Source organism: Pangasianodon hypophthalmus, chromosome 4 (assembly GCF_027358585.1).
Source record: "Pangasianodon hypophthalmus isolate fPanHyp1 chromosome 4, fPanHyp1.pri, whole genome shotgun sequence".
NCBI lineage: Eukaryota > Metazoa > Chordata > Actinopteri > Siluriformes > Pangasiidae > Pangasianodon > Pangasianodon hypophthalmus.
The window spans coordinates 3,166,982-3,194,422 of NC_069713.1; the positions used below are offsets into that span (position 1 = coordinate 3,166,982).

At 45.0% G+C, this 27,441-nt stretch overlaps 1 protein-coding gene and 7 non-coding genes across 9 annotated transcripts; 6 read left to right on the plus strand and 2 right to left on the minus strand.

The window, feature by feature from the left end:
- Positions 1-2,967: 2,967 nt before the first annotated feature.
- LOC128318198 (uncharacterized) lies at positions 2,968-4,934 on the minus strand. Of its 2 annotated transcripts, XM_053233636.1 has the most exons (4): positions 4,841-4,934; positions 4,678-4,752; positions 3,517-4,249; positions 2,968-3,444 (listed from the first exon to the last, which is right to left on the minus strand). In XM_053233636.1, exons 3-4 carry the CDS (start codon positions 4,238-4,240, stop codon positions 3,365-3,367), a joined length of 804 nt encoding a protein of 267 aa, XP_053089611.1. In that variant the 5' UTR covers positions 4,241-4,249; positions 4,678-4,752; positions 4,841-4,934; the 3' UTR covers positions 2,968-3,364. The 2 variants fall into 2 exon arrangements, with proteins under 2 accessions (XP_053089611.1, XP_053089610.1); XM_053233635.1 differs by lacking the exons at positions 4,678-4,752; positions 4,841-4,934 and having other exon boundaries at positions 3,517-4,427.
- Positions 4,935-7,713: 2,779 nt separating this feature from the next.
- trnav-aac (transfer RNA valine (anticodon AAC)) lies at positions 7,714-7,786 on the plus strand. The gene has a single exon. It is a non-coding gene; the product is annotated as a tRNA-Val (tRNA).
- Positions 7,787-9,600: 1,814 nt separating this feature from the next.
- trnav-cac (transfer RNA valine (anticodon CAC)) lies at positions 9,601-9,673 on the plus strand. Its single transcript has one exon. It is a non-coding gene; the product is annotated as a tRNA-Val (tRNA).
- A 3,057-nt stretch (positions 9,674-12,730) lies between these two features.
- On the plus strand, positions 12,731-12,803 carry trnav-aac (transfer RNA valine (anticodon AAC)). The gene has a single exon. It is a non-coding gene; the product is annotated as a tRNA-Val (tRNA).
- An 866-nt stretch (positions 12,804-13,669) lies between these two features.
- trnag-ucc (transfer RNA glycine (anticodon UCC)) lies at positions 13,670-13,741 on the minus strand. The gene has a single exon. It is a non-coding gene; the product is annotated as a tRNA-Gly (tRNA).
- Positions 13,742-13,833: 92 nt separating this feature from the next.
- trnav-cac (transfer RNA valine (anticodon CAC)) lies at positions 13,834-13,906 on the plus strand. The gene has a single exon. It is a non-coding gene; the product is annotated as a tRNA-Val (tRNA).
- A 4,875-nt stretch (positions 13,907-18,781) lies between these two features.
- On the plus strand, positions 18,782-18,854 carry trnav-cac (transfer RNA valine (anticodon CAC)). Its single transcript has one exon. It is a non-coding gene; the product is annotated as a tRNA-Val (tRNA).
- A 1,028-nt stretch (positions 18,855-19,882) lies between these two features.
- Positions 19,883-19,955, plus strand: trnav-cac (transfer RNA valine (anticodon CAC)). Its single transcript has one exon. It is a non-coding gene; the product is annotated as a tRNA-Val (tRNA).
- The last annotated feature ends 7,486 nt before the right edge of the window (positions 19,956-27,441 follow it).

The following is a 27,441-nucleotide window of genomic DNA, read 5'->3' on the forward strand; positions in this document are numbered from 1 at the left end:
AGACAGACAGGTTACACACATTAGTGTCTGTATTAATAATGTCATTACCTGCATCTAACAGAAATTCCTCAGACCTTTGTTCCTTTACTGTCACAGGACTTGGAGTGGAAAATCGGTGAAACAAGACAATCTTGGGGTGGCCTCTGGTTCTGCAGCAAGAGGGGTCTCAGCAGAAGAGGAATCATCTAACCATTCCTGAAATTGAGCAAAATGAGTGTATGCACGTGAGGAAAAACTATCAGTTATGAAGTCATACAAATCTTTTTCTATATTATCAAATAAAAACAAAATGTAAAGGAGTACCTTAGATGGAATTGAGGACTCAAATCTTGAGGAATTAAGGACTCCTCTTCAATCTCCACATCTCCTAGGGTGGACTTCTTGCACTTATGTTTGTCAAAGTCAAGAGGCACTGGTCGACAGCCTGGCTCCACATACTGTAGGCCAAACTTCTCCCCTGTGTCCCTGCTGGAGATGTGCAAGGCTGGATATTTGGGCTGCCCTGTCACTCTCACAGAGGCCCTGTTTAACTCCATCAGTAACACAGGGTCAAACACTGCAGGTAGGACGACCCCCGGCTGCTTCAGGCCCACCAGCCGCTGATAATTCCAGCGTGCCACCCCAGTCATTCCCTGTGCCTGGAACAGTTCTGGAGAGACACGATTGCCTGTTACCCACTGAGCTTGGTGGAAATGAAACCCCTCCTGCTGTGAGGTGCCTCTGACAGGGATCCAAATGGGCACAGCAGCTCCTTCACCCTTTACATGATTGAGCTGTAACATCCCCCCATGTCTGTAGAGGATTCCTTCCTCCACCTCAGGGTCACTCAGGCAGCCCCTAAGGATGTGTACACACTGAATCCACCAGACCTTTAGCATTGAGGGTTTAAAAAGGAGGATGTCGTTGGGATCCTTTGCTAGATGGAAATGTTGAAGCACCTCTTCCACCCTCTGGACCAGCTCTCTGGGATGTGGAACTTTTGTCCTGCAGTGCTCTCTGATATGCTGCTTGGTGGGATTAGCAGGCTCAATACCACAGAATCTGTATGCATTTTTCAGTTTCTCCAGGTCACTCTGATCCACTACAGAGAAGGCAGCAGAGAGGAAATGGCAGAAAGAGCTATACAGAGGATGGTGTTCTGACACACACTCCCTGGTGAACCGCCGCATGCAGTGAAACAAGTCCAGCTTTACAATGATGTCCTCATTGTACTTCAGACAAGAGGCACATAAATTCCTGAGGTTCCCTGCGGTAACCTCTGCCACGATAGCTTCAGTGGTCCTCCAGGCATCCCACTGCAGGTGCTCATAAGGTGCTGGGTCCATGACTCTAAAAGCAGCACAGCAGTCCCTGAGTACATGAAAGGGAAATAAAAAATTTCAGTTAAATATATTCATTACCTTCGCTTACACTACTTGATGTGATGTGTGATGTGATGTAATGATTCATACCTGTCCACCCACTGGTACTTGGCCTTGGGGATACCAGCAGCACTATAGCGACTGGCCAGCCCACAGTACATTGACTCTAATGACTGCTCACTCTCAGACTGCAGCATCACCCAGGACAGGATCATCCAGTTCTCATTCATCACAGCATAGGATGACATTGTGCCAGATGCGAGCGTCACTTTTCTAGCAACTTTGCGTGTGTGATCAGACCTGAACACCTGTCCAAAAGCGCCTTGTAGGACCTGAGTGAGAGCTGCCTCCTGCCGCTGATATTCTTGAAGAAGGCACTCCACAAGATAGTGTGCAGTCACAGACACCCCACGCCACCCATCAGTGTCCTCATAACCCCCAAACGGTGCTGGTGTGTCATCCTTCCTCAGTGCCCCAGTGATGGTCATCTGTCCATACAGCCTTGCCTCAGCATCCCTGATGTTCTGCACGCTGAGCAGGTAGGCTAGGTGGGCTCTTTCGTACTTCAGGTGAAGCACCTCAGACAGCTGGTTGGCCATATCATTAGGTGATTTACCAGAGCGCCGCAGTTCATCCATCACTGTTTTACAGATGGCCTTCTTATGGGTGAGGAAGGCTGGCAAGACGTTACAGAACCGCCTTGGCAGCATGTCTAGCCACTGGGGTTTATCAGCGAACCAGTATTTTTTACATGCTTTACAGCTCAGTCGAGAGGAAAGGATGTAATATTGCCCGCTGGTACCAAGAATCACTCTGGGCCTTCCCACACCAGAGGAAACAACCTGAGGGTTTGGACAGCTGTAGAGACAAGGCAGGATGTAGTTGTTTCTTAGCCTTTGCATTATACTGTGCTCCGGTTTCCAGATAAAGAAGGGATGGAGCTGAAAGTATTTTGGTGATGGCAGGCCTGTGTTGGTTTCTACAAGCTCAGGCTGAGGAGGATAACGCCACAAGGAAACCATGTTCATAGGCTGTCTCACCGGTCGTGATCCTGGCCAGAGCCCCAGGGCTTCCATCTCTGTTTTCATCCAGATTTTTTGATGGCAGGAGCAGTTCCAGCGGCTAATATCTTGCATGTCACTGGACACAGGGACTCCTGTCTGTGTGGAGGGCACTGGTGCAGGTACTGACTGAACAGCTGGTAAAGGTGCTGCGGGTACTGACTGCACAGCTGGTGGTGGTACTCGGGGCAGTGATGCAGGGGATTTGCACTGAGAGGAAGTGCTAGGCACAGGAGGTGGTGGTGTGTGAGAATGGCAGACCGCATGTGGTCTTGATGGTGGCTGTGGCAGAACTGCATGGACCAACAAGTTAAAAATTAACAAAACATTCATGTAAATGACATGTAGGAGACATCTTTACCTGTCTTTTCTGTCAGTTAGAACTTGTATCAATAGAATATTTATTTAAACATTCAATTAAAGCAAGTTCTTATAATGTTCACTTATATGATTGAGATGTACTGACTATTTAAACACTTAAAATTATCACCAATTGATCCTAATTTGAAAGTGTACTCTTAAAAAAAAAACTGGTAAAGCACAATTTTGAGGAGATACTACACACATATTAAATAGCATGCATAAAATTCATGAAGTGCACTCACCCTCATCACCGGTATGTTCAACCTTTAACATTAGTTAGTAGAACAAAAGAATGCAATTTTTAGAACAGGCAAGAACACTGCCAAAACAATAAACAAATGTATTAAAAACAGTTATGGAGGAAAAAACTGTGGGTAATAGGATAAGCCTCCAAAACTGATGTGGAAAATAACCTCCTGCTGCAGAGAAGACGGGACACGCAGTGGCTGTGGGTGACCCTGAAATATACAATATCATTTGATTAGTATCACTCTTGTATGTGCAGTTTAATGTGCCATAAACAGGTTGAACTAGATAATTCTGGACATAACAGACATGACGTTCACGCAGCCTCTTGGTTCACTTACTCTGCTGTGTAGGACATTTGGGTGGAGACAGACTCAGCATCATCTTCTCCAGTTCCTCATCCTCCTCCATTACTGTGAAATGAAACAAATGCATCAGTAGACTGTAGGGATCAGTAGAAACAGATATAAATGTTGTTTACTCACCTGGATGATCAGAGGAAAGGCATGAAGTGGAAGGTGCAGAGGGAGTTGATGGTGAGGGTGAAGGTGTAGCAGAAGGGGCTGTGGTCACCTGTCTTTGCTGCTTTAAAAGATATTGCTGCAAGCGGTACATTTTACTTCCTGGAACACAGCTCTTCCCCATTATAAAGGCAGCATACCCATCAGCTCTGGTATTCCAGGTCTTCCTCCAGGTGTCTTGTGCTCGTGCCCCAAATCCAACAACATTGTCATCCTCTGACAAAACTGGTACTGGGTCTGGCCTCTCTGAAAGGTATCGCCGGAGATCCTCAATTTCCTTAAAGCTTCTTGAGTATTCAAGAAAGGAAAGGAGGCTATCCTTGCAAGGACCCTCTGGGTTGAACTGTCCAGCCCGTTCTTCCTCCTCAACCTTACTGGACAAGTACAAAGTGTAGCCAATATCATTCTCCAATAGCCACCGGAAGGACTTCCCTTTGTACTTCCCAAACTGAAGAATGTATTCTCCTAACACTTCTTGCTTGTCTGAAACATCCCCTCCCCTCTGTAATACAACAGAACGGGCATTGTTCCTGACCACATCTTCTCTTTGAGGTGTTGACTTGTCTTGCAAAGAAGGATTGTCTTTAATCCTTCTCGCCTCTTCAGATGGGTCCCGACGTAAATGACCCGATGGGCCTCTCCTGAAGGACACTTTGATTCTCCAAGGGAAAAAAATAGCTTGCTTCATGCTGATAGCCTGAGTAGTACCCATAGATATGAACAACTGACATAAATAAATACATAAAGCATTTACATAGCTATGCATAATGTTCTGTAAAGTTAAAAATAGGGTAATCGATTCTTTAAGAATGACTAGATAAATTTCATGTTAAAGATGACCTAACATTCAATTCTACAACTATTGAAAAGATACACATCTGGTCAAATCTAATCTAATCTAACTGTGTGATGTGCTGACTTTTTGCCAAAAGACCTTATTTTACTTTGTGTTTGACTACTGAACAAACAATAGACATGATAAATTTGTCACTCAGTTTGGATTACAAACTCATCATAATGTTTCTGCATTGATTCTACAGTTATCTTTACAAACCATTCAAATGATATTCATAATATATTGATGTTTTGTACCATTTTTCTTTTCGATAAATAAGTGTAGTTTACTTTACGTGTAGCGTTTGCCGCCTAATCGCGCTTTTTCAGTTGAAATGACGGAGGTTACCCGGGGTCACCCGACGTCTGGCAAAAATAAATAAATAAATAAATGAATTAATTAATTAACAAGAAAGATCAAAAGCAATAAAATAATAACTGATTCATAACTGACCTGGATGGTAGACAGCTGAGGCAATTCAAAATGTATGTTTTAAAAACAAAACAAATCTCGGAACAGCGCTATGGAATCTTCCTTTCTCCTTTATTTTTTTTGGGTTTTATCGCGGGGTGCCAAACAGGCTTTTGGTGCATCTCCGCTACAGCGCCATGGAATCAACGTGTGGCCAAAAATATATTACATCCGTAGTGATAAGAACTACCATTGAAAATGAATGGGAAAAGTTAAGGGAAGTTAAGATTAACTATATTCGGCTCCCGCGCGAAAGGTCCCCGGTTTGAAACCGGGCAGAAACAAGCTGGGTAAAAGCAACCTTTTGAGCTTTTCTGCAATAAGCGACCAGCTGTCATCTCTGTAGTATCAGGTCCAGTAGAAACAGCCCGAACGTGATTGGAACAGTTTCGGTACAGTAGTGGTCATCGTGTTCACCTACGTGCAAAAAGTCTTCCGTCCAAAAACGGGCGGGAGCGGTTTCCCTTCCTTTGTGCTTTTGCAGCAAGGCAGATAACAGCTTACAAGAAATCAGGGAGTCTCTGCTTTTCCATTGAATGTGGAAGCGTGGTGCTTTCGTTGCCCAAGAAGACAAGAGCATTGATGCGTTCGACTCGAGGTTGCAACGTGTAATTCCCCACCTCCAACCAGGAAAAGCCAAAGAAATCGCCCCCTCAACTTGAAATTGCCATTCGTCAACAGTATATATATACTGAAAATGGGGTCCATAGTATATAGTATACATTGTAATATTCAGCTTATTATTTGTATAGATTTTACAGGGGATCAAAACATCATGTAATATCCTCTAATCAAGGTGGGCAGACTTTACCTAAGCATATACTGTGAGAGAGAGAGAGAGAGAAAGGGAGAGAGAGAGAGAGAGAGAGAGGAAATTGCACCCCCTGCTGCACAAAGTCTGAAATATAACCATATCTTATTTTAGAGCTGGGTTACACAATTGCACTTTTTGAAATAGTACACAGTTATAGAAGAGAATTATTTATAATCGCACTATCAGTTATCACCCAGATGAGGATGGGGTCCCTTTTGAGTCTGGTTCCTCTCAAGGTTTCTTTCTCATATCGTCTCAGGGACCGTCACATTTATTTTGATTTAATTTATTTTGAATGTATTTATTTCTGTAAAGCTGCTTTGTGACAATGTCCATTGTTAAAAGTGCTATACAAATAAAATTGAATTGAACTGAATAGCTTGACTGTAGCTTACCTATTTCAAACTATAAGCAGCTTGTAGCTTGAAAATCTACAGTTTCAAAGTCACTTCCACAACACTGATATTGAGCCAACCAAACACTGGGGTGTCTATCAGTCAAACTACACAGTTCTTTTTGTTTTAAAACACTTCCAGTCAATTCAATAAACAAGAGTGTCATAGTCTGCAGCCTTTTACTTGGCAAATTTAAGTATCACAAATGGACAATGTCTTTAACCTACCATTTAAAAATGAAACCCACTGGTGTGAAAACTGCTGTTGTGAGTCAAGGAGTGCTCCAGACTGCAATGGGATTGACGGGTGAGTACTGGCCGCCATTTATCAACCACGCATTACAGACAGTTTATGGACAACTGTTATGTTGTTGCACTGATTGAATTTTATTACACAGTTTTATTTGAGCCAAATATAAGAGCACAAGTCGTTTTAATTCCTTGTGGCATGCACTCAGGATTATTTCTCAGAAGTGTGCATTTTGTGGTTATTTGTAGCGACAGACTCATTGATTTTTTTATTTTTTTGAAATTCCTGCTTTTCAAAGTTTTCACCATGCATAAATGTCTTTGGGTTTGCTGGTGCAAGCCACTCATTAAAAAAAGAAAGAGTTAAATTTATGTTAATTATATAGTACTTTTAATTTACATTCAGATGCATTGCCAGACTAAAAGTATTTCAGTGATAATTATAAAGCTGAGCCATCTGTTAGGTTAAGTGCAACACACTGTTCACACTCTGCCTCAGGAAAGCTGCAATGTTGCCAATTTAGAGACTTTGTTGGTAGAGTTGGAAACTTTTACACCCCTATAGTGACCTTATTTAAAAAAAAAAAAAAAAAGAGCCTAGTGCCTTTTTGAGCAGACGTCAGCAACAATCCTGCTTTTGATACAGATTTGTGTATGACGTCATTGTGTGTTGGCAGTTAGTTTGAATTCACAAAGGTGAATGTAGTGTTCACTTGTTATTTTGGAAGAATTAAAGCTTAGTGGCGGAATACATATCCATTTCTTGTATCAGGTAAGTAAATTCTAAGTTGTTTTTTTTAAACTTAAGTTCTATATTTAAAGATATATTCGCACTCTGAGTAATTCACCCACCCTGTTGGATTTTATGCTAAGTATGAGAAAACTAGCCAGCTATTAGTCAAATACATTTTAAGTTCATAGTTGTAGGGATACAACATTCCAAATGTGTTTTTAGTGAATTCTGTTGTTATTTAATTTCTGTAGTTCTTGTAAGATATATATTTTTACTGCTGTGAATAATGTTGTAACGCTACAAATTTGATGCAAGGCTAATCTGTTAAGTGTTTTTTTTCCCAAATTTAGACGCCAGCTATTGTTTGCACTGTGTACAGTAGCAAGCGTCTGAAAAGAGGAGAAATCTCTGACTTATTTGAACTCGTAAGTGTGAATGCAGTGTTTAGTTATTTCAGAAGAGGGAAGACATTGTGTTTGTATTACTTTTGTATTAGCGTCAAGAGAGAAAATTGGAGCAGAGAGAGGCGCGTGTATGAATGGTACGGGATTGTGGAAAGCCAAAAGGCTCACATTTCTCCACAAAACACTGACACCAGGTATTAAAATCAGAAGAGTCATCCGAAGACATGTTGAAGGCAGCAGGTAGCCGATTGGTATGTTGTGGTTTCTGTAGTGTAGTGGTTATCACGTTCGCCTAACACGCGAAAGGTCCCCGGTTCGAAACCGGGCAGAAACAAACAGATCCTTTTGAGCTTTGCTGCAATAAGCGACCAGCTGTCATCTCTGTAGTATCAGGTCCTGTAGGAACAGCCCGAAAGTGAGGCCCTGAACGTGACTGGAACAGTTTCGCTACAGTAGTGGTTGCCTACGTGCAAAAGGTCTGAGCAGTTGAGGGTTAAGGGCCTTGCTCAAGGGCCCAGCACTGGCAGCTTAGTAGTGCTGGGACTTGAAATCTCAACTTTATGAACAGAAGTCCAACATCTTAACTACTGAGCTACCACTTCTCTAGCACCGTGTTAATGCCCGTGAATTTGGAACGGGCACATATGCGTGCAAAGGTCCACATACTTTTGGTCATATAGTGTATGTTTTGTACATTTTCCAACCAGATCCTTCAGAATCTTGAAGGTTGCAATCGGATTGGCTTCCACACAGCGAATGCACATCCACGCACTGGTTTTCAGCAGGAAAACAAATTTTTGAATTCTGTGACACAACGATCTAGTCACTGGACTGAAAAAAAGTGTAGTGGTTATCACGTTCGCCTCACACGCGAAAGGTCCCCGGTTCGAAACAAGCTGAATCTTTTGAGCTTTGCTGCAGTAAGCGACCAGCTGTCATCTCTGTAGTATCAGACCCTGTAGGAAAAGCCCGAACGTGACTGGAACAGTTTCGGTACAGTAGTGGGCGTTGTGTTCGAAAGGTCTTCCGTCCAAAACCGGGTGGGTGCGGTGTACCCTCCTTTGTGCTTTTGCAGCAAGGCAGATAACAGCTGCTTACAAGAAATCAGGGAGTCTCTGCTTTTCCATTGAATGTGGAAGCGTGGTGCTTTCGTTGCCCAAGAAGACAGGAGCATTGATGCGTTCGACTCGAGGTTGCAACATGTAATTCCCCACCTCCACCCAGGAAAAGCCAAAGAAATCGCCCCCTCAACTTGAAATTGCCATTCGTCAACAGGGGGGAGTCTTCTCAAGTACCAGTTCCTTCCCCATTTACGGAGTGACGTCAAGTCAGCGTGGCTGCACGCAGCGTCAGAGCTAAACAAAGTGGCACTGGCCTTGGAATGCGTTAGACTGTATAAGCAAGTATTTGCTTTAGATCCATCAACATATAGACTTATTTGCTTATTAAATCTAAAACTTTGACTAGACAGTTGGCTGTCGGAGGAAAATATACAGTGATCATCACTGTCTGCACTCTAGCTTCTGGCTAACAATAGACGAACATGGAGGTGCCCCGCCTGACAGGTCGAACGTGCCCAGGGGGAAAGCGACGTCATTCCGACTCACTAATAACCACCTACAATGCAAGTGGAAAGTAGAAACAGTTCCCGCAATCATGCAGAGAAGCCACTCTGCAGACTGGATGCCCAAGCAGGTGATTTTCATATAGTTGATTCTGTTGTTCCATTGCTTGTCCACACAGCACTTGAACATCCTTTGCTTTTGGGTACTGGTTTTTGGACCAATAAGTAATATTTCTGTCTTATCAGGATTTAGTAATAGAAAATTATCAGTCATCCAATCTTTTATATCGTTAACACACTCAGTTAATCTAGACAGTTTATTTATTTCTTCTGGTTTTGATGAGACATATAACTTGGTATTGTCAGCATAACAATGGAAACTAATCCCATGTCTTCTAATGATGTTACCCAACGGAAGCATGTAAACTGAGAACAGCAGAGGTCCTAAAACTGATCCTTGTGGAAACCCATATTTCACTGGCATTACACTGGATAGTTCTCCATTTAAATCTATACCACCCACTATACCACCAATGCGCTACTGAGCAAAACCCAGGGATCAGCTAGCTGGTTGGCTTGTTGTGGTTTCTGTAGTGTAGTGGTTATCACGTTCGCCTCACACGCGAAAGGTCCCCGGTTCGAAACCGGGCAGAAACAAGCTGAGTCTTTTGAGCTTTGCTGCAATAAGCGACCAGCTGTCTTCTCTGTAGTGTCAGGTCCTGTAGGACCAGCCTGAAAGTGAGGCCCTGAACGTGACTGGAACAATTTCGCTACAGTAGTGGTCGCCATATTCGCCTACGTGCAAAAGGTCTTCCATTCAAAACCGGGCGGGAGCAGTTTCCCCTCTCTTGTGCTTGTGTGTACAGGGGGGAATCTTCTAAACTGCCAGTTCCTTCCCCATTTACGGAGTGACGTCAAGTCAGCGTGACTGCATGCAGTGTCAGAGCTCAACAAAGTGGCACTGACCTTGGAATGCGTTAGACTGTATAAGCAAGTATTTGCTTTAGATCCATCAACATATAGATTTATTTGCTTATTAAATCTAAAACTCTGACTAGACAGTTGGCTGTCTGAGGAAAACTTACAGCGCTCATCACTGTCTGCACTCTAGCTTCTGGCTAACAATAGAGGAACATGGAGGCGCCCCACCTGACAGGTCGAACGTGCCGCCATTCTGACTCACTAACAACCACCTACAATGCAAGTGGAAAGCAGAAACAGTTCTTGCAAGCATGCAGAGATTTTCATATAGTTGATTCTGTTGTTCCATTGCTTGTCCACACAGCACTTGAACATCATATATATATTCAAAATGGGGTCCATGGTATATAGTATACATTGTAATATTCAGCTTAATATTTGTATACATTTTACAGAGGATCAAAACATCATGTAATATCCTCTAATCAAGGTGGGCAGACTTTACCTAAGCATATACTGAGAGAGAGAGAGAGAGAGAGAGAGAGAGAGAGGAAATTGCACCCCCTGCTGCACAAAGTCTGAAATATAACCATTTTTTATTAACCATTAACCATTATTTTAGAGCTTGTTTACACAATTGCACTTTTTGAAACTATAGTGCACAGTTATAGAAGAGAATTATTTATAATCGCACTATCCATTATCACCCAGATGAGGATGGAGTCCCTTTTGAGTCTAGTTCCTCTCATGGTTTCTTCCTTATATTGTCTCAGGGACCGTCACCTTTGGCTTGCTCATTAGGGATAAATGCACACATTTGCAATTTATTTTGATTTAATTTAATTTGAATGTATTTATTTCTGTAAAGCTGCTTTGTGACAACGTGCATTGTTAAAAGTGCTATACAAATAAAAGTGAATTGAATTGAATAGCTTGACTGTAGCTTGCCTATGTGAGTCTCTGTCTATATGGGTTTGCATGGCTGAAACTATATCTAGGTCAGTGTGTGTTCACCCTTGCAGTGGACCAGCTTTACTGAACCTTAATGCAAGTACCATAACTGATTTAGGCCTACACATTATCTCATACTGTAGCCTTTCACTGTGAAGGCTTTCAAAATAATGCACTGTAAAACCCATTATTATTTAATAATCTCATCAATTCACAGCCATTTCTAAGATATATGCTACTAATGTAGAGATAGACACGAGGACAATGTGCTTTTAAAATCACATTTCAAAATCACTGGCAAATCCAGCCTGTTGATCACGTCTATTTATTATTTTTTTGTTTTGTTTTGTTTTAAAACACTTCCAGTCAATTCAATAGACAAGAGTGTCATAGTCTGCAGCCTTTTACTTGGCAAATTTAAGTATCACAAACGGACAATGTCTTTAACCTACCATTTAAAAATGAAACCCACTGGTGTGAAAACTGCTGTTGTGAGTCAAGGACTGCTCCAGACTACAATGGGATTGACGTGTGAGTACTGGCCGCCATTTATCAACCATGCATTACAGACAGTTTATGGACAACTGTTATGTTGTTGCACTGATTCAATGTTATTACACAGTTTTATTTGAGCCAAATATAAGAGCACAAGTCATTTTAATTCCATGTTTCATGCACTCAGGATTATTTCTGGGAAGTGTGCATTTTGTGGTTATTTGTTGGGACAGACTCATTGATTTTTTTATTTTTTTTGGTGCAAGCCACTCATTAAAAAAGAAAGAGTTAAATTTATGTTATTTATATAGTACTTTTAATTTACATTCAGATGCATTGCCAGACTAAAAGTATTTCAGTGATAATTATAAAGCTGAGCCATCTGTTAGGTTAAGTGCAACACACTGTTCACACTCTGCCTCAGGAAAGCTGCAATGTTGCCAATTTAGAGACTTTGTTGGTAGAGTTGGAAACTTTTAGACCCCTATAGTGACCTTATTTAAAAAAAAAAAAAAGAGCCTAGTGCCTTTTTGAGCAGACGTCAGCAACAATCCTGCTTTTGATACAGATTTGTGTATGACGTCATTGTGCGTTGGCAGTTGTTAGTTTGAATTCACAAAGGTGAATATAGTGTTCACTGGTTATTTTGGAAGAATTAAAGCTTATTGGCGGAATACATATCCATTTCTTGTATCAGGTAAGTAAATTCTAAGTTGTTTTTTAAAACTTAAGTTCTACATTTAAAGATATATTCACACTCTGAGTAATTCACCCACCCTGTTGGGTTTTATGCTAAGTATGAGAAAACTAGCCAGCTATTAGTCAAATACATTTTAAGTTCATAGCTTAAAGTTCACATTCCAAATGTGTTTTTAGTGAATTCTGTTATTTAATTTCCGTAGTTCCTGTAAGATATTTTTACTGCTGTGTATAATGTTGTAACGCTACAAATTTGATGCAAGGCTAATCTGTTAAGTGTTTTTTTTTCTTTTGAAAATTTAGACGCCAGCTATTGTTTGCACTGTGTACAGTAGTAAGCATCTGGAAAGAGGAGAAATCTCTGACTTATTTGAACTCGTAAGTGTGAATGAAGTGTTCAGTGGTTATTTCAGAAGAGGGAAGACATTGTGTTTGTATTACTTTTGTATTAGCGTAAAGAGAGAAAATTGGAGCAGAGAGAGGCGCGTGTATGAATCGCACAGGATTGTGGAAAGCCAAAAGGCTCACATTTCTCCACAAAACACTGACACCAGGTATTAAAATCCGTCTCGAGTGATCCTAGGGCATGGAGACGTTTTTTTCTCTTCCCCAAAACCCAGGGCTTAGCTAGCCGGGTGGCTTGTTGTGGTTTCTGTAGTGTGGTGGTTATCACGTTCGCCTAACACGCGAAAAGTCCCCGGTTCGAAACCGGGCCGAAACAAGCTGAGTTTTTTTGAGCTTTGCTGCAATAAGCGACCAGCTGTCGTCTCTGTAGTATCAGGTCCTGTAGGAACAGCCCGAAAGTGAGGCCCTGAACATGACTGGAACAGTTTCGGTACAGTAGTGGTCATCGTGTTTGCCTACCTGCAAAAGGTCTTCTGTCCAAAATCGGGTGGGAGCAGTTTCCCCTCTTTTGTGCTTTTGGAAGGCATATAACAGCTGCTTACAAGAAATCAGGGTGTCTCTGCTTTTCCATTGAATGTGGAAGCGTGGTGCTTTCATTGCCCAAGAAGGCAAGAGCATTGATGTGTTCGACTCGAGGTTGCAACCTGATATTCCCCACCTCCAACCAGGAAAAGCCAAAGAAAATGCCCCCTCAACTTGAAATTGCCATTCGTCAACAGGAGGGAGTCTTCTCAACTACCAGTTCCTTCCCCGTTTGCAGAGTGACGTCATGTCAGCGTGGCTGCACATCCCGTCAGAGCTAAACAAAGTGGCACTGGCCTTGGAATGTGTTAGACTGTAGAAGCAAGTATTTGCTTTAGATCCATCAACAATATAGACTTATTTGCTTATCAAATCAAAAACTCTGACTAGACAGTTGGCTGTCTGAGGAAAACTTACAGCGCTCATCACAGTTTGCACTCTAGCTTCTGGCTAACAATAGACGAACATGGAGGCACCTCGCCTGACAGGTCGAACATGCCCAGGTGGAAAGCGTTCGACCTGTCAGGCAGAAACAGTTCTCGCAAGCATGCAGAGAAGCCACTCTGCAGTCTGGATGCCCAAGCAGGTGATTTTCATATAGTTGATTCTGTTGTTCCATTGCTTGTCCACACAGCACTTGAACATCCGGGCTAAAGATCTCGCGTTGGCCGGGAATCGAACCCAGGTTAACTGCTTGGAAGGCAGCTATGCTCACCACTATACCACCAACACCAAGCCAGACCTTCTAGCTCAGCTGAATGTTCAAGCATGTGCTTCTCACTTCCCCAGAACCCAGGTAGCAGTTAGCCATTTGACCCTTTGTGGTTTCTGTAGTGTAGTGGTTATCACGTTCGCCTCACACGCGAAAGGTCCCCAGTTCGAAGCCGGGCAGAAACAAGCTTAGCCTTTTAAGCTTTGCTGCAATAAGTGACCAGCTGTCATCTCTGTAGTATCAGGTCCTGTAGGAACAGCCCGAACGTGACTGGAACAGTTTCGGTACAGTAGTGGACGTCATGTTCGAATGGTTTTCTGTCCAAAACCGGGTGGGAGCGCTTTCCCCTCCTTTTGCTTTTGCAACAAGGCAGATAACAGCTGCTTACAAGAAATCAGGGAGTCTCTGCTTTTCCATTGAATTTGGAAGGGTGGCGCTTTAGTTGCCCAAGAAGACAAGAGCATTGATGCGTTCGACTCGAGGTTGCAACATGTAATTCCCCATCTCCAACCAGGAAAAGCCAAAGAAAACGCCCCTTCAACTTGAGATCGCCATTGGTCAGAGTGACGTCAAGTCAGTGTGGCTGCACGCAGCGTCAGAGGTCAACAAAGTGGCACTGAACTTGGAATGCGTTATACTGTATAAGCAAGTATTTCTTCAAGAAGGTTTTCTATCAAGTCTGCAGATCATTTTTCTGCAAATCCTGGTGATACTTGGATACAATCAAAAATAAATTACCAGTGCTGTTGAATGTACAGCAGAACCTCACTTGATTTAAATCCTCTTTCTATTAATCAGGAACACATTCTTCTTTAAAACCTTTTAACATTGTTATCTCTTCTTGAGCGAGATGATTACTTTTGGGCAAGATGATTACTAAAGATGATTACAAGGATGGAATGAATTTGTAATGGAATTACATGGCTCACTCTTGTAATTAATTTCATTTTAGTTACTGGATGATATGGTTTAAGATGAAAAATATAACAATAAGGTGAAACTTATAGGATTGCTTTGATATTATTTATCTGTACACATATTATTTATCTGTAAGTGACAGCCATATCTCCCTCTATAGATATAGATATAGAAATATACAGACACCGATGAGTCATAGCATTAAAACCACTGACAGGTGAAGTAAATAACATTGATTATCTCGGTACAATGGCACCTGTCAAGGGGTGGGATATATTAGGCAGCAAGTGAACAGTCAGTTTTCGAAGCTGATGTGTTGTAAGCGGAAAAATGGGCAAGCGTAAGGATCTGAGCGACTTTGACAAGGACCAAATTGTGATGGCTAGAGGATTGGCTCAGAGCATCTCCAAAACAGCAGGTCTCGTGGGGTGTTCCCGGTATGCAGTGGTTAGTACCTACCTTAAGCGGTCCAAGGATGGTCAACCGGTGAACCGGCGACAGGGTCATGGGTGCCCAAGGCTCACTGATGCGTGTGGGGAGCGAATCTAGCCCACCTCGTCCGATCCCACAGAAGAGCTACTGTAGCACAAATTGTTGAAAGAGTTAATGTTGGCTATGATAGAAAGGTGTCATAACACATAGTGCATCGCAGCTTGCTGCATATGGGGCTGCGTAGCCGCAGACCGGTCAGAGCGCCCATGCTGACCCCTGTCCACCACCGAAAGCACATGCAATGGGCACGTGAGCATCAGAACAGGACCATGGAGCAATGGAAGAAGGTGGCCTGGTCTGATGAATCACTTTTTCTTTTAAATCATGTGGAAGGCTAGGTGTGTGTGCATCACTTACCTGGGGAAGAGATGGCACCAGGATGCACTATGGGAAGGCAAGCCGGCAGAGGCAGTGTGATGCTCTGGGCAGTGTTCTGCTGGGAAACCTTGGGTCCTGACATTCATGTGGATGTTACCTTGATACTTACCATCTACCTAAACATTGTCGAAGTACACCCCTTCATGGCAACGGTATTCCCTAATGGCAGTCTTTCAGCAGAATAATGCGCCCTGCCGCACTGCAAAAATTGTTCATGAATGAATTGAGAAACATGACAAAGAGTTCAAGGTGTTGACTTGGCCTCCAAATTCCCCAGATCTCAATCCGATCGAGCAGCTGTGGGATGTACTGGACAAACAAGTCCGATCCATGGAGGCCCCACCGCAAAACTTACAGGACTTATAGGATCTGCTGCTAACGTCTTGTTACCAGATACCACAGCACACCTTCAGAGGTCTTGTTGAGTCCATGCCTCAAGGGGTCAGAGCTGTTTTGGTGGCACAAGGGGGACGTACACAATATTAGGCAGGTGGTTTTAATGTTATGGCTTATGTGTGTGTGTTTGTGTTTGTGTATATATACTTTTATATATATACATTTTCATCTGCGGGCTTATAACGCTTCACCCGTGTCTTTCAAAAATCTCTAATCCATTCCATTGCACCTTTAAGGCTTAAAGCATTCACACTCTGTTTCATTTACTTTATTTAATCATCATTATTTTAAATCTTTTTTTGTGAAAAATGCATTTTAATGATTTGTCTTTTTTGTAAAGCATGTGGGGTCCATGGTATATAGTATACATTGTAATATTCAGCTTAATATTGGTATAGATTTTACAGGTGATTAAAACATCATGTAATATCCTCTAATCAAGGTGGGCAGACTTTACCTAAGCATATACTGAGATGATTAAATAAATATATACTATATATATTTAAACTATAGTACACAGTTATAGAAGAGAATTATTTATAATCGCACTATCCATTATCACCCAGATGAGGATGGGGTCCCTTTTGAGTCTAGTTCCTCTCAAGGTTTCTTCTTCATATCGTCTCAGGGACCGTCACCTTTGGCTTGCTCATTAGGGATAAATGCACACATTTGCAATTTATTTTGATTTAATTTAATTTGAATGTATTTATTTCTGTAAAGCTGCTTTGTGACAATGTCCATTGTTAAAAGTGCTATACAAATAAAATTGAATTGAATTGAATAGCTTGACTGTAGCTTACCTATTTCAAACTATAAGCAGCTTGTAGCTTGAAAATCTACAGTTTCAGAGTCGCTTCCACAACACTGTTATTGAGCCAAACAAACACTGGGGTGTCTATCAGTCAAACTATACCTTCTCCTGTAGGTTTGACCCAGATTATTGTTCAGGTAAGTGAAGAAGTCAGTAGGTGATAATGAATATCTGCTAGCAATACTGTGCTAGTCTATGTTTGTGTGTGCCTATGTGAGTCTCTGTCTATATGGGTTTACATGGCTGAAACTATATCTAGGTCAGTGTGTGTTCACCCTTGCAGTGGACCAGCTTTACTGAACCTTAATGTAAGTACCATAACTGATTTAGGCCTACACATTATCTCATACTGTAGCCTTTCACTGTGAAGGCTTTCAAAATAATGCACTGTAAAACCCATTATTATTTATTAATCTTATCAATTCACAGCCATTTCTAAGATATATGCTACTAATGTAGAGATAGACACTAGGACAATGTGCTTTTAAAATCACATTTCAAAATCACTGGCAAATCCAGCCTGTTGATCACGTCTATTTATTTTTTTTTTGTTTTGTTTTGTTTTAAAACACTTCCAGTCAATTCAATATACAAGAGTGTCGTAGTCTGTAGCCTTTAACTTGGCAAATTTAAGTATCACAAACGGACAATGTCTTTAACCTACCATTTAAAAATGAAACCCACTGGTGTGAAAACTGCTGTTGTGAGTCAAGGACTGCTCCAGACTGCAATGGGATTGACGTGTGAGTACTGGCCGCCATTTATCAACAACGCATTATCGACAGCGCATTATGGACAACTGTTATGTTGCACTGATTGAATGTTATTACACAGTTTTATTTGAGCCAAATATAAGAGCACAAGTCGTTTCAATTCCATGTTTCATGCACTCAGGATTATTTCTGGGAAGTGTGCATTTTGTGGTTATTTGTTGGGACAGACTCATTGATTTTTTTTATTTTTTTGGTGCAAGCCACTCATTAAAAAAGAAAGAGTTAAATTTATGTTATTTATATAGTACTTTTAAATTACATTCAGATGCATTGCCAGACTAAAAGTATTTCAGTGATAATTATAAAGCTGAGCCATCTGTTAGGTTAAGTGCAACACACTGTTCACACTCTGCCTCAGGAAAGCTGCAGTGTTGCCAATTTAGAGACTTTGCTGGTAGAGTTGGAAACTTTTACACCCCTATAGCAACTTTATTAAAAAAAAAAAAAAAAAAAGCCTAGTGCCTTATTGAGCAGACGTCAGCAACAATCCTGCTTTTGATACAGATTTGTGTATGACGTCATTGTGTGTTGGCAGTTGTTAGTTTGAATTCACAAAGGTGAATATAGTGTTCACTGGTTATTTTGGAAGAATTAAAGCTTAGTGGCGGAATACATATCCATTTCTTGTATCAGGTAAGTAAATTCTAAGTTGTTTTTTAAAACTTAAGTTCTATATTTAAAGTTATATTCGCACTCTGAGTAATTCACCCACCCTGTTGGGTTTTATGCTAAGTATGAGAAAACTAGCCAGCTATTAGTCAAATACATTTTAAGTTCATAGTTGTAGGGCTACAACTTTCCAAATGTGTTTTTAGTGAATTCTGTTGTTATTTAATTTCTGTAGTTCCTGTAAGATGTTTTTACTGCTGTGAATAATGTTGTAACGCTACAAATTTGATGCAAGGCTAATCTGTTAAGTGTTTTTTTTTCTTTTGAAAATTTAGACGCCAGCTATTGTTTGCTCTGTGTACAGTAGTAAGTGTCTGAAAAGAGGAGAAATCTCTGACTTATTTGAACTCGTAAGTGTGAATGAAGTGTTCCGTGGTTATTTCAGAAGAGGGAAGACATTGTGTTTGTATTACTTTTGTATTAGCGTCAAGAGAGAAAATTCGAGCAGAGAGAGGCGCGTGTATGAATCGCACAGGATTGTGGAAGGCCAAAAGGCTCACATTTCTCCACAAAACACTGACACCAGGTATTAAAATCCATCTCGAGTGATCCTACGACATGGAGACGTTCTTTTCGCTTCCCCGAAACCCAGAGATCAGCTAGCCGGGTGGCTTGTTGTGGTTTCTGTAGTGTAGTGGTTATCACGTTCGCCTAACACGCGAAAGGTCCCCGGTTCGAAACCGGGCAGAAACAAGCTGAGTTTTTTGAGCTTTGCTGCAATAAGCGACCAGCTGTCGTCTCTGTAGTATCAGGTCCTGTAGGAACAGCCCGAAAGTGAGGCCCTGAACATGACTGGAACAGTTTCGGTACAGTAGTGGTCATCGTGTTTGCCTACCTGCAAAAGGTCTTCTGTCCAAAACCGGGTGGGAGCAGTTTCCCCTCTTTTGTGCTTTTGGAAGGCATATAACAGCTGCTTACAAGAAATCAGGGAGTCTCTGCTTTTCCATTGAATGTGGAAGCGTGGTGCTTTCATTGCCCAAGAAGCAAGAGCATTGATGCGTTCAACTCGAGGTTGCAACCTGATATTCCCCACCTCCAACCAGGAAAAGCCAAAGAAAATGCCCCCTCAACTTGAAATTGCCATTCGTCAACAGGAGGGAGTCTTCTCAACTACCAGTTCCTTCCCCGTTTGCAGAGTGACGTCATGTCAGCGTGGCTGCACATCCCGTCAGAGCTAAACAAAGTGGCACTGGCCTTGGAATGTGTTAGACTGTAGAAGCAAGTATTTGCTTTAGATCCATCAACAATATAGACTTATTTGCTTATCAAATCAAAAACTCTGACTAGACAGTTGGCTGTCTGAGGAAAACTTACAGCGCTCATCACAGTTTGCACTCTAGCTTCTGGCTAACAATAGACGAACATGGAGGCACCTCGCCTGACAGGTCGAACATGCCCAGGTGGAAAGCGTTCGACCTGTCAGGCAGAAACAGTTCTCGCAAGCATGCAGAGAAGCCACTCTGCAGTCTGGATGCCCAAGCAGGTGATTTTCATATAGTTGATTCTGTTGTTCCATTGCTTGTCCACACAGCACTTGAACATCCGGGCTAAAGGTCTCACGTTGGCCAGAAATCGAACCCGGGTCAACTGCTTGGAAGGCAGCTATGCTCACCACTATACCACCAACACCAAGCCGGACCTTCTAGCTCAGCTGAATGTTCAAGCATGTGCTTCTGACTTCCCCAGAACCCAGGTAGCAGTTAGCCATTTGTCTCTTTGTGGTTTCTGTAGTGTAGTGGTTATCACGTTCGCCTCACACGCGAAAGGTCCCCGGTTCGATACCGGGCAGAAACAAGCTTAGCCTTTTAAGCTTTGCTGCAATAAGTGACCAGCTGTCATCTCTGTAGTGTCAGGTCCTGTAGGAACAGCCCGAACGTGAGGCCCCGAACGTGACTGGAACAGTTTCGGTACAGTAGTGGACGTCATGTTCAAAAGGTTTTCTGTCCAAAACCGGGTGGGAGCGCTTCCCCTCCTTTTGCTTTTGCAACAAGGCAGATAACAGCTGCTTACAAGAAATCAGGGAGTCTCTGCTTTTCCATTGAATTTGGAAGGGTGGCGCTTTAGTTGCCCAAGAAGACAAGAGCATTGATGCGTTCGACTCGAGGTTGCAACATGTAATTCCCCATCTCCAACCCGGAAAAGCCAAAGAAAACGCCCCTTCAACTTGAGATCGTCATTCGTCAGAGTGACGTCAAGTCAGCGTGGCTGCACGTCCCGTCAGAGGTCAACAAAGTGGCACTGAACTTGGAATGCGTTATACTGTATAAGCAAGTATTTCTTCAAGCAGGTTTTCTATCAAGTCTGCAAATCATTTTTCTGCAAATCCTGGTGATACTTGGATACAATCAAAAATAAATGACCAGTGCTGTTGAATGTACAGCAGAACCTCAATTGATTTAAATCCTCTTTCTATTAATCAGGAACACATTCTTCTTTTTAACTTTTTATTTTAGAGCATTGTTATCTCTTCTTGAGCGAGATGATTACTTTTGGGCAAGATGATTACTAAAGATGATTACAAGGATGGAATGAATTTGTAATAGAATTACATGGCTCACTCTTGTAATTAATTTCATTTTAGTTACTGGATGATATGGTTTAAGATGAAAAATATAACAATAAGGTGAAACTTATAGGCTTGCTTTGATATTATTTATCTGTACACATGCACACAAACATTTCATGAAATGTGTAAGTGACAGCCATATCTCCCTCTATAGATATAGATATAGAAATATACAGACACCGATGAGTCGTAGCATTAAAACCACTGACAGGTGAAGTAAATAACATTGATTATCTCGGTACAATGGCACCTGTCAAGGGGTGGGATATATTAGGCAGCAAGTGAACAGTCAGTTTTCGAAGCTGATGTGTTCTAAGCGGAAAAATGGGCAAGCGTAAGGATCTGAGCGACTTTGACAAGGACCAAATTGTGATGGCTAGAGGATTGGGTCAGAGCATCTCCAAAATGGCAGGTCTCGTGGGGTGTTCCCCCCCACATGCAGTGGTTAGTACCTACCTTAAGCGGTCCAAGGATGGTCAACCGATGAACCCGCGACTTGGGTGCCCAAGGCTCACTGATGCGTGTGGGGAGCGAATCTAGCCCACCTCGTCCGATCCCACAGAAGAGCTACTGTAGCACAAATTGTTGAAAGAGTTAATGTTGGCTATGATAGAAAGGTGTCATAACACATAGTGCATCGCAGCTTGCTGCATATGGGGCTGCGTAGCCGCAGACCGGTCAGAGCGCCCATGCTGACCCCTGTCCACCACCGAAAGCACATGCAATGGGCACGTGAGCATCAGAACTGGACCATGGAGCAATGGAAGAAGGTGGCCTGGTCTGATGAATCACTTTTTCTTTTAAATCATGTGGAAGGCTAGGTGTGTGTGCATCACTTACCTGGGGAAGAGATGGCACCAGGATGCACTATGGGAAGGCAAGCCGGCAGAGGCAGTGTGATGCTCTGGGCAGTGTTCTGCTGGGAAACCTTGGGTCCTGACATTCATGTGGATGTTACCTTGATACTTAGCATCTACCTAAACATTGTCGAAGTACACCCCTTCATGGCAACGGTATTCCCTAATGGCAGTCTTTCAGCAGAATAATGCGCCCTGCCGCACTGCAAAAATTGTTCATGAATGAATTGAGAAACATGACAAAGAGTTCAAGGTGTTGACTTGGCCTCCAAATTCCCCAGATCTCAATCCGATCGAGCAGCTGTGGGATGTACTGGACAAACAAGTCTGATCCATGGAGGCCCCACCGCAAAACTTACAGGACTTATAGGATCTGCTGCTAACGTCTTGTTACCAGATACCACAGCACACCTTCAGAGGTCTTGTTGAGTCCATGCCTCAAGGGGTCAGAGCTGTTTTGGTGGCACAAGGGGGACGTACACAATATTAGGCAGGTGGTTTTAATGTTATGGCTTACGTGTGTGTGTTTGTGTTTGTGTATATATACTTTTATATATATACATTTTCATCTGCGGGCTGATAACGCTTCACCCGTGTCTTTCAAAAATCTCTAATCCATTCCATTGCACCTTTAAGGCTTAAAGCATTCACACTCTGTTTCATTTACTTTATTTAATCATCATTATTTTAAATCTTTTTTTGTGAAAATGCATTTTAATTATTTGTCATTTTTGTAAAGCATGTGTATGCCATTGGTTCTCAAAATGGGGTCCATGGTATATAGTATACATTTAAATATTGAGCTTAATATTGGTATAGATTTTACAGGTGATTAAAACATCATGTAATATCCTCTAATCAAGGTGGGCAGACTTTACCTAAGCATATACTGAGAGAGAGAGAGAGAGAGAGAGAGATGATTAAGTAAATATATACTATATATATAAATTTAAACTATAGTACACAGTTGTAGAAGAGAATTATTTATAATCGCACTATCAATTATCACCCAGATGAGGATGGGGTCCCTTTTGAGTCTAGTTCCTCTCAAGGTTTCTTCTTCATATCGTCTCAGGGACCGTCACCTTTACCTTGCTCATTAGGGATAAATGCACACATTTGCAATTTATTTTGATTTAATTTAATTTGAATGTATTTATTTCTGTAAAGCTGCTTTGTCACAATGTCCATTGTTAAAAGTGCTATACAAATAAAATTGAATTGAATTGAATAGCTTGACTGTAGCTTACCTATTTCAAACTAGAAGCAGCTTGTAGCTTGAAAATCGTCTCCAGGTTACGTATGTAACCATGGTTCCCCGAGGGAACGAGACGCTGTGTCACGAAACGCTATGGGAACGCCCCCGCGTGACCGCGCTCTGAATCACGTGTCTAATCCGTCCAATGGATGGGCGAGACGTCACGGGCGGGGTGACGTAGCGACCCGGAAGCATAAAAGCCCGAGCGGCGAGCCCCGCGTTAGCTTACTGGAAAATGAAGCAAGCGCCGCAGGGACGCCGGAAGTGTGGCACCGAGACGCAGCGTCTCGTTCCCTCGGGGAACCATGGTTACATACATAACCTGGAGACGTTCCCCTTCAGGAACTCGAGCTGCATCACGAAATGCTATGGGAACGAGTATACCCACGCCGCCAGACTTACAAGTCCCTGCCTCCAGGAGGAGGCAAGCCTAAGGCACAAGGACAGAGGAGCCGGGAGTGGCTCGGGTATCTAGGTCATAAAACCTGGCAAAGGTCAGGGGCGTGGACCATCCCGCCGCGTTGCAGATGTCCTGTAAGGACACACCTGCCAGAAAGGCCTTAGAGGCCGCCACTGCTCGGGTAGAGTGAGCCTTGACCCCCAGGGGACTGGGGAGACCAGAGGACTCGAAAGCCAGAGAAATGGATTCTACAATCCACCGGCTGAGGGTCTGCTTAGAAGCAGGAAAACCCCTCTTAGGGGGACCAAAGCAAACAAGCAACTGGTCCGCCTTTCTCCACAGGGCAGTTCTGTGGACGTACGCGTCCAGTGCTCGCACTGGACACGTACAATTGAGCTTCCGATGGTCGGGCTCCCTGAAGGGAGGCGGACAGAAAGCCTTTCGGTACGTACCCCGCTCGGGGGTACAAGAATGCTTTGGCCAAACCAGGCGCAAAGTCTTAATAGGAAGGGGCCACCGAGAGGGCCTGAAGATCCCCCACTCTCCTAAGAGAGGAAATTGCCAAGAGAAAGGCAGTTTTCAATGTCAGAAGACGGTCCGAAATCTCCTCTATGGGCTCGAAGGGGGGTTTGCAGAGAGCCTCTAAAACCACGGCCAGGTCCCACGAGGGGACCCGAGATCGAGCTGGAGGTCTGATCCTCAGCGCACCGCGGAGGAAACGTGTCACCCAGGGGTGCCTGCCCACTGACTGGCCATCGAGAGGGGCGTGGCAGGCCGCAATAGCCGCCACGTACACCTTCAGGGTGGAGTGGGTCAGTTCCGCGGAGAGGCGGGCCTGCAAGAACTCCAGCACTGTACCATCTGGGCAGTGAACAGGGTCAAGCCGGCGGTCTCCGCACCAGGAAGTGAAAAGTTTCCACTTCAGGGCGTACAGTTTCCTCGTAGAGGGAGCTCTGGACTGGAGGATGGTCTCCACAACCTCGGTTGAGAGACCGGAAGCGCGGAGTTTTGCCCCCTCAGAGGCCACACCCACAGCTTCCACAGCTCCGGGCGGGGGTGAAGATGGCCCCCCGCCTGTGAGAGGAGATCCCTCCTGATCGGAATCTCCCATGGGGAGCCGTCTAGGAGGGAAATCAGGTCCGAGAACCATACTCGGCCCGGCCAGAACGGGGCTAATAACAGTAGACGAATTCCGTCCCGGCGCACTCTCTCCAGAACTCCCGGGAGCAGAGCGACCGGAGGAAAGGCGTACAAACGCAGCCTCGGCCACGGCTGTACCATGGCATCCAGTCCAAGAGGAGCTGGATGAATCAGAGAGCACCAAAGGGGACAGTGCGACGTCTCCTGCGTCGCAAACAGATCCACCTGGGCTCTGCCGAACATACGCCATATGAGCTCCACCACCTCGGGGTGGAGTCTCCATTGCCCGGGCACCGGCCCCTGCCTCGACAGGGCGTCCGCTCCCACGTTGAGATGACCAGGGATGTAGGCCACTCTCAATGAGAGGAGGTTCCCTTGGGACCACACAAGGATCTGGAGCGCCAGCCCATAAAGGGGGCGCGAACGCAGACCTCCCTGGCGGTTGATGTAAGAGACCACCAACACGTGGCGGCCTCTTAGGTCTGGGAGAAAGTGTTTCAGAGCTAGAAACACGGCCAGCATCTCCAGGCGGTTGATGTGCCAAGTGAGATGGCGGCCGCTCCACAGACCACGGGCAGGACGGCCACTCATGACCGCTCCCCATCCGGTGAGGGACGCATCCGTCGCTAGCACTATGCGGCGACCAGGAGCTCCCAGGACCGGGCCCTGAGACAAGAACCCAGGTTCTCTCCACACAGCTAAGGCACGGCGGCATCGCCGCGTGACCTTGATCATGCGGAGCGGGTTTCCTCTGTTTCGGAAAAACCCCCTGGTCTTGAGCCACCACTGTAGGGGTCTCATGTGCAGCAGGCCAAACGGTATCACGTTGGACGCAGCTGCCAATAGGCCCAGCAGTCTCTGAAACCGCTGTGAGGACCGACTCGATCCGAGCAGGAGACAAACGTGCCTGCATCGTGGTCGAATCCCACACGACGCCTAGATAAGCGGTTCTCTGAGCTGGAGAAAGCACGCTTTTCTCGGCGTTTAGTCTTAACCCCAGTTCCTTCATATGGGCGAGAACGGCATCTCGATGCCGAGCCGCCATCTGCTCTGAATGAGCTAAAATCAACCAGTCGTCGATATAGTTCAGTATGCGGATGCCCTGTAGTCGCATAGGAGCCAGGGCAGCATCCACGCACTTCGTGAAGGTGCGGGGTGAGAGTGCTAGGCCGAAGGGAAGAACCCGATACTGGTAAGCTTCGCCTCCGAAAGCAAACCTCAGGAACTTCCTGTGCGGGGGAAGGATGGAGATGTGGAAATACGCATCTTCTAGGTCGATCGTGACGAACCAGTCCTCGGACCTGATCTGAGACACGACCTGAGTGACCGTAAGCATCCTGAACTTCAGTCGAGCGACTGAGAGGTTCAATTGCTGCAAGTCCAAAATGGGACGCAGCCCTCCCCCCTTCTTGGGAACAATGAAGTACCGGCTGTAGAACCCTGACTCTCTGTCGTGAGGAGGGACCACCTCGATGGCCTCCTTCCTCAGGAGAGTACGTACTTCTTGCTCTAATACCAGAGCCTGCTCGGGACCCACCACAGTGGGAAGAACCTCAGAAAAACGAGGTGGAGGCGAGCCGAATTGAATTCGGTAGCCTCTTTCTACAGTACGCAGGACCCAATGAGACACATTCGGCAGAAGTTTCCACGCTGCCAGAAAGCTCACTAAGGGAATCAGTCTCTCGAGACTGACCTCTGGTGTAATAGAAGCGGTTAGCTGGGTGCCCTGAGGCGGCGAACCGACATGGGGGAAATGAGAGGGGCCCGCCCTCGAAAGCCCTGTGCCAAAACCATCAGGGCTTCTTAGCCGCGGCCCTTCTGGACATGAGGACGGTCCTCAGATCCGCCTTAGTGCCCGAAGGGCCTGGCCCAGAGCATCGTCGCGACTCCTGCTCCCGCCTCGGGGGAGCACGGGAGGCGACGCTCTGCTTTTGGGCCTCCCTGTAGGAGGGGGCCGTACACGGAGGGGGCTGCCCCCGCCCGGCAGCCCCACGAGCTAGAGAGCGACGGGGGAGGAACCGCTGGAACGCCGCCGCCTGAGCACGGGCCTGCTGGTATCTCTCGACGACGGAGTCTACCGCGTCGCCAAACAGGCCCGAGGGAGTAAGCGGGGCGTCTATGAGCACGACCTTGTCCTTCTCTTTCATATCGGACAGGGTCAGCCAGAGATGCCTCTCCGCCGCCACCAGGACTGCCATAGACCGACCGATAGCACGGGCGGTCTCCTTGGTGGTGCGGAGGGACAGATCAGCGGCCCGCCTGAGCTCAGCTACCTGCTCAGACGTACTCTCCCCCTGCTCATTCAGCTCTTTAAGCAGGTCAGCCTGGTACGCCTGTAACACCGCCATGGTGTGCAGACACGCACCGGCCTGACCTGCTGCCGTATACGCCTTGCCTACCAGCGCTGAGGTGGTCCGCAGCGGCTTGGTAGGCAACGCCGGAGCCTTCAGGGACGATGCAGCAGCAGGGGACAGATAGCTGGCTAGCGTCTGTTCAACCCTGGGCATCGCCCTGTAGCCGGAGTAGTCCAGCCCCGCCACATTAGCGTAATGGGAAGAAGTGGGGCTGAACAACCGGGCTGAAAACGGCCTATTCCAGGACCTCGACACCTCAGTGTGGAGGTCCGGAAAAAAGGGCAGGCTCCGGGGCGGAGGTGGCGGCCTACTGCGCAAAAAATGCTCCTCCAGTCTAGAGCCCTGAGGCTCAGGCCGTGACTCAGTGGGCCAGTCAATGCTAAGCTTAGCGACTGCCCGCGCAACCACCTCGAGCAGCTCCCCGTATTGAGGAGACTGCGGCTCAGGGTCGACGCTCTCCACATTGACCTCCTCGGAGGACGATAGGTGGAGCGCCGAGTCCGCTCCCCGGGGGGAAGAAACCGCAGAGCGTGCTTCCGAGCCCAGGGAGGGGACAGAGGACCTGGAGGGTGAGGAAGGAGAAAGGGACGGGCCCGTCTCCATTCCCTCCGCCAGGTCCATCTGCGAGCCCCACGAGCGCAACCGCCGCTCTGCCTCGGCAGAAGCGGGGCCGGCACCGCGAGGCACGCTAGTGAGGGCTCCCTC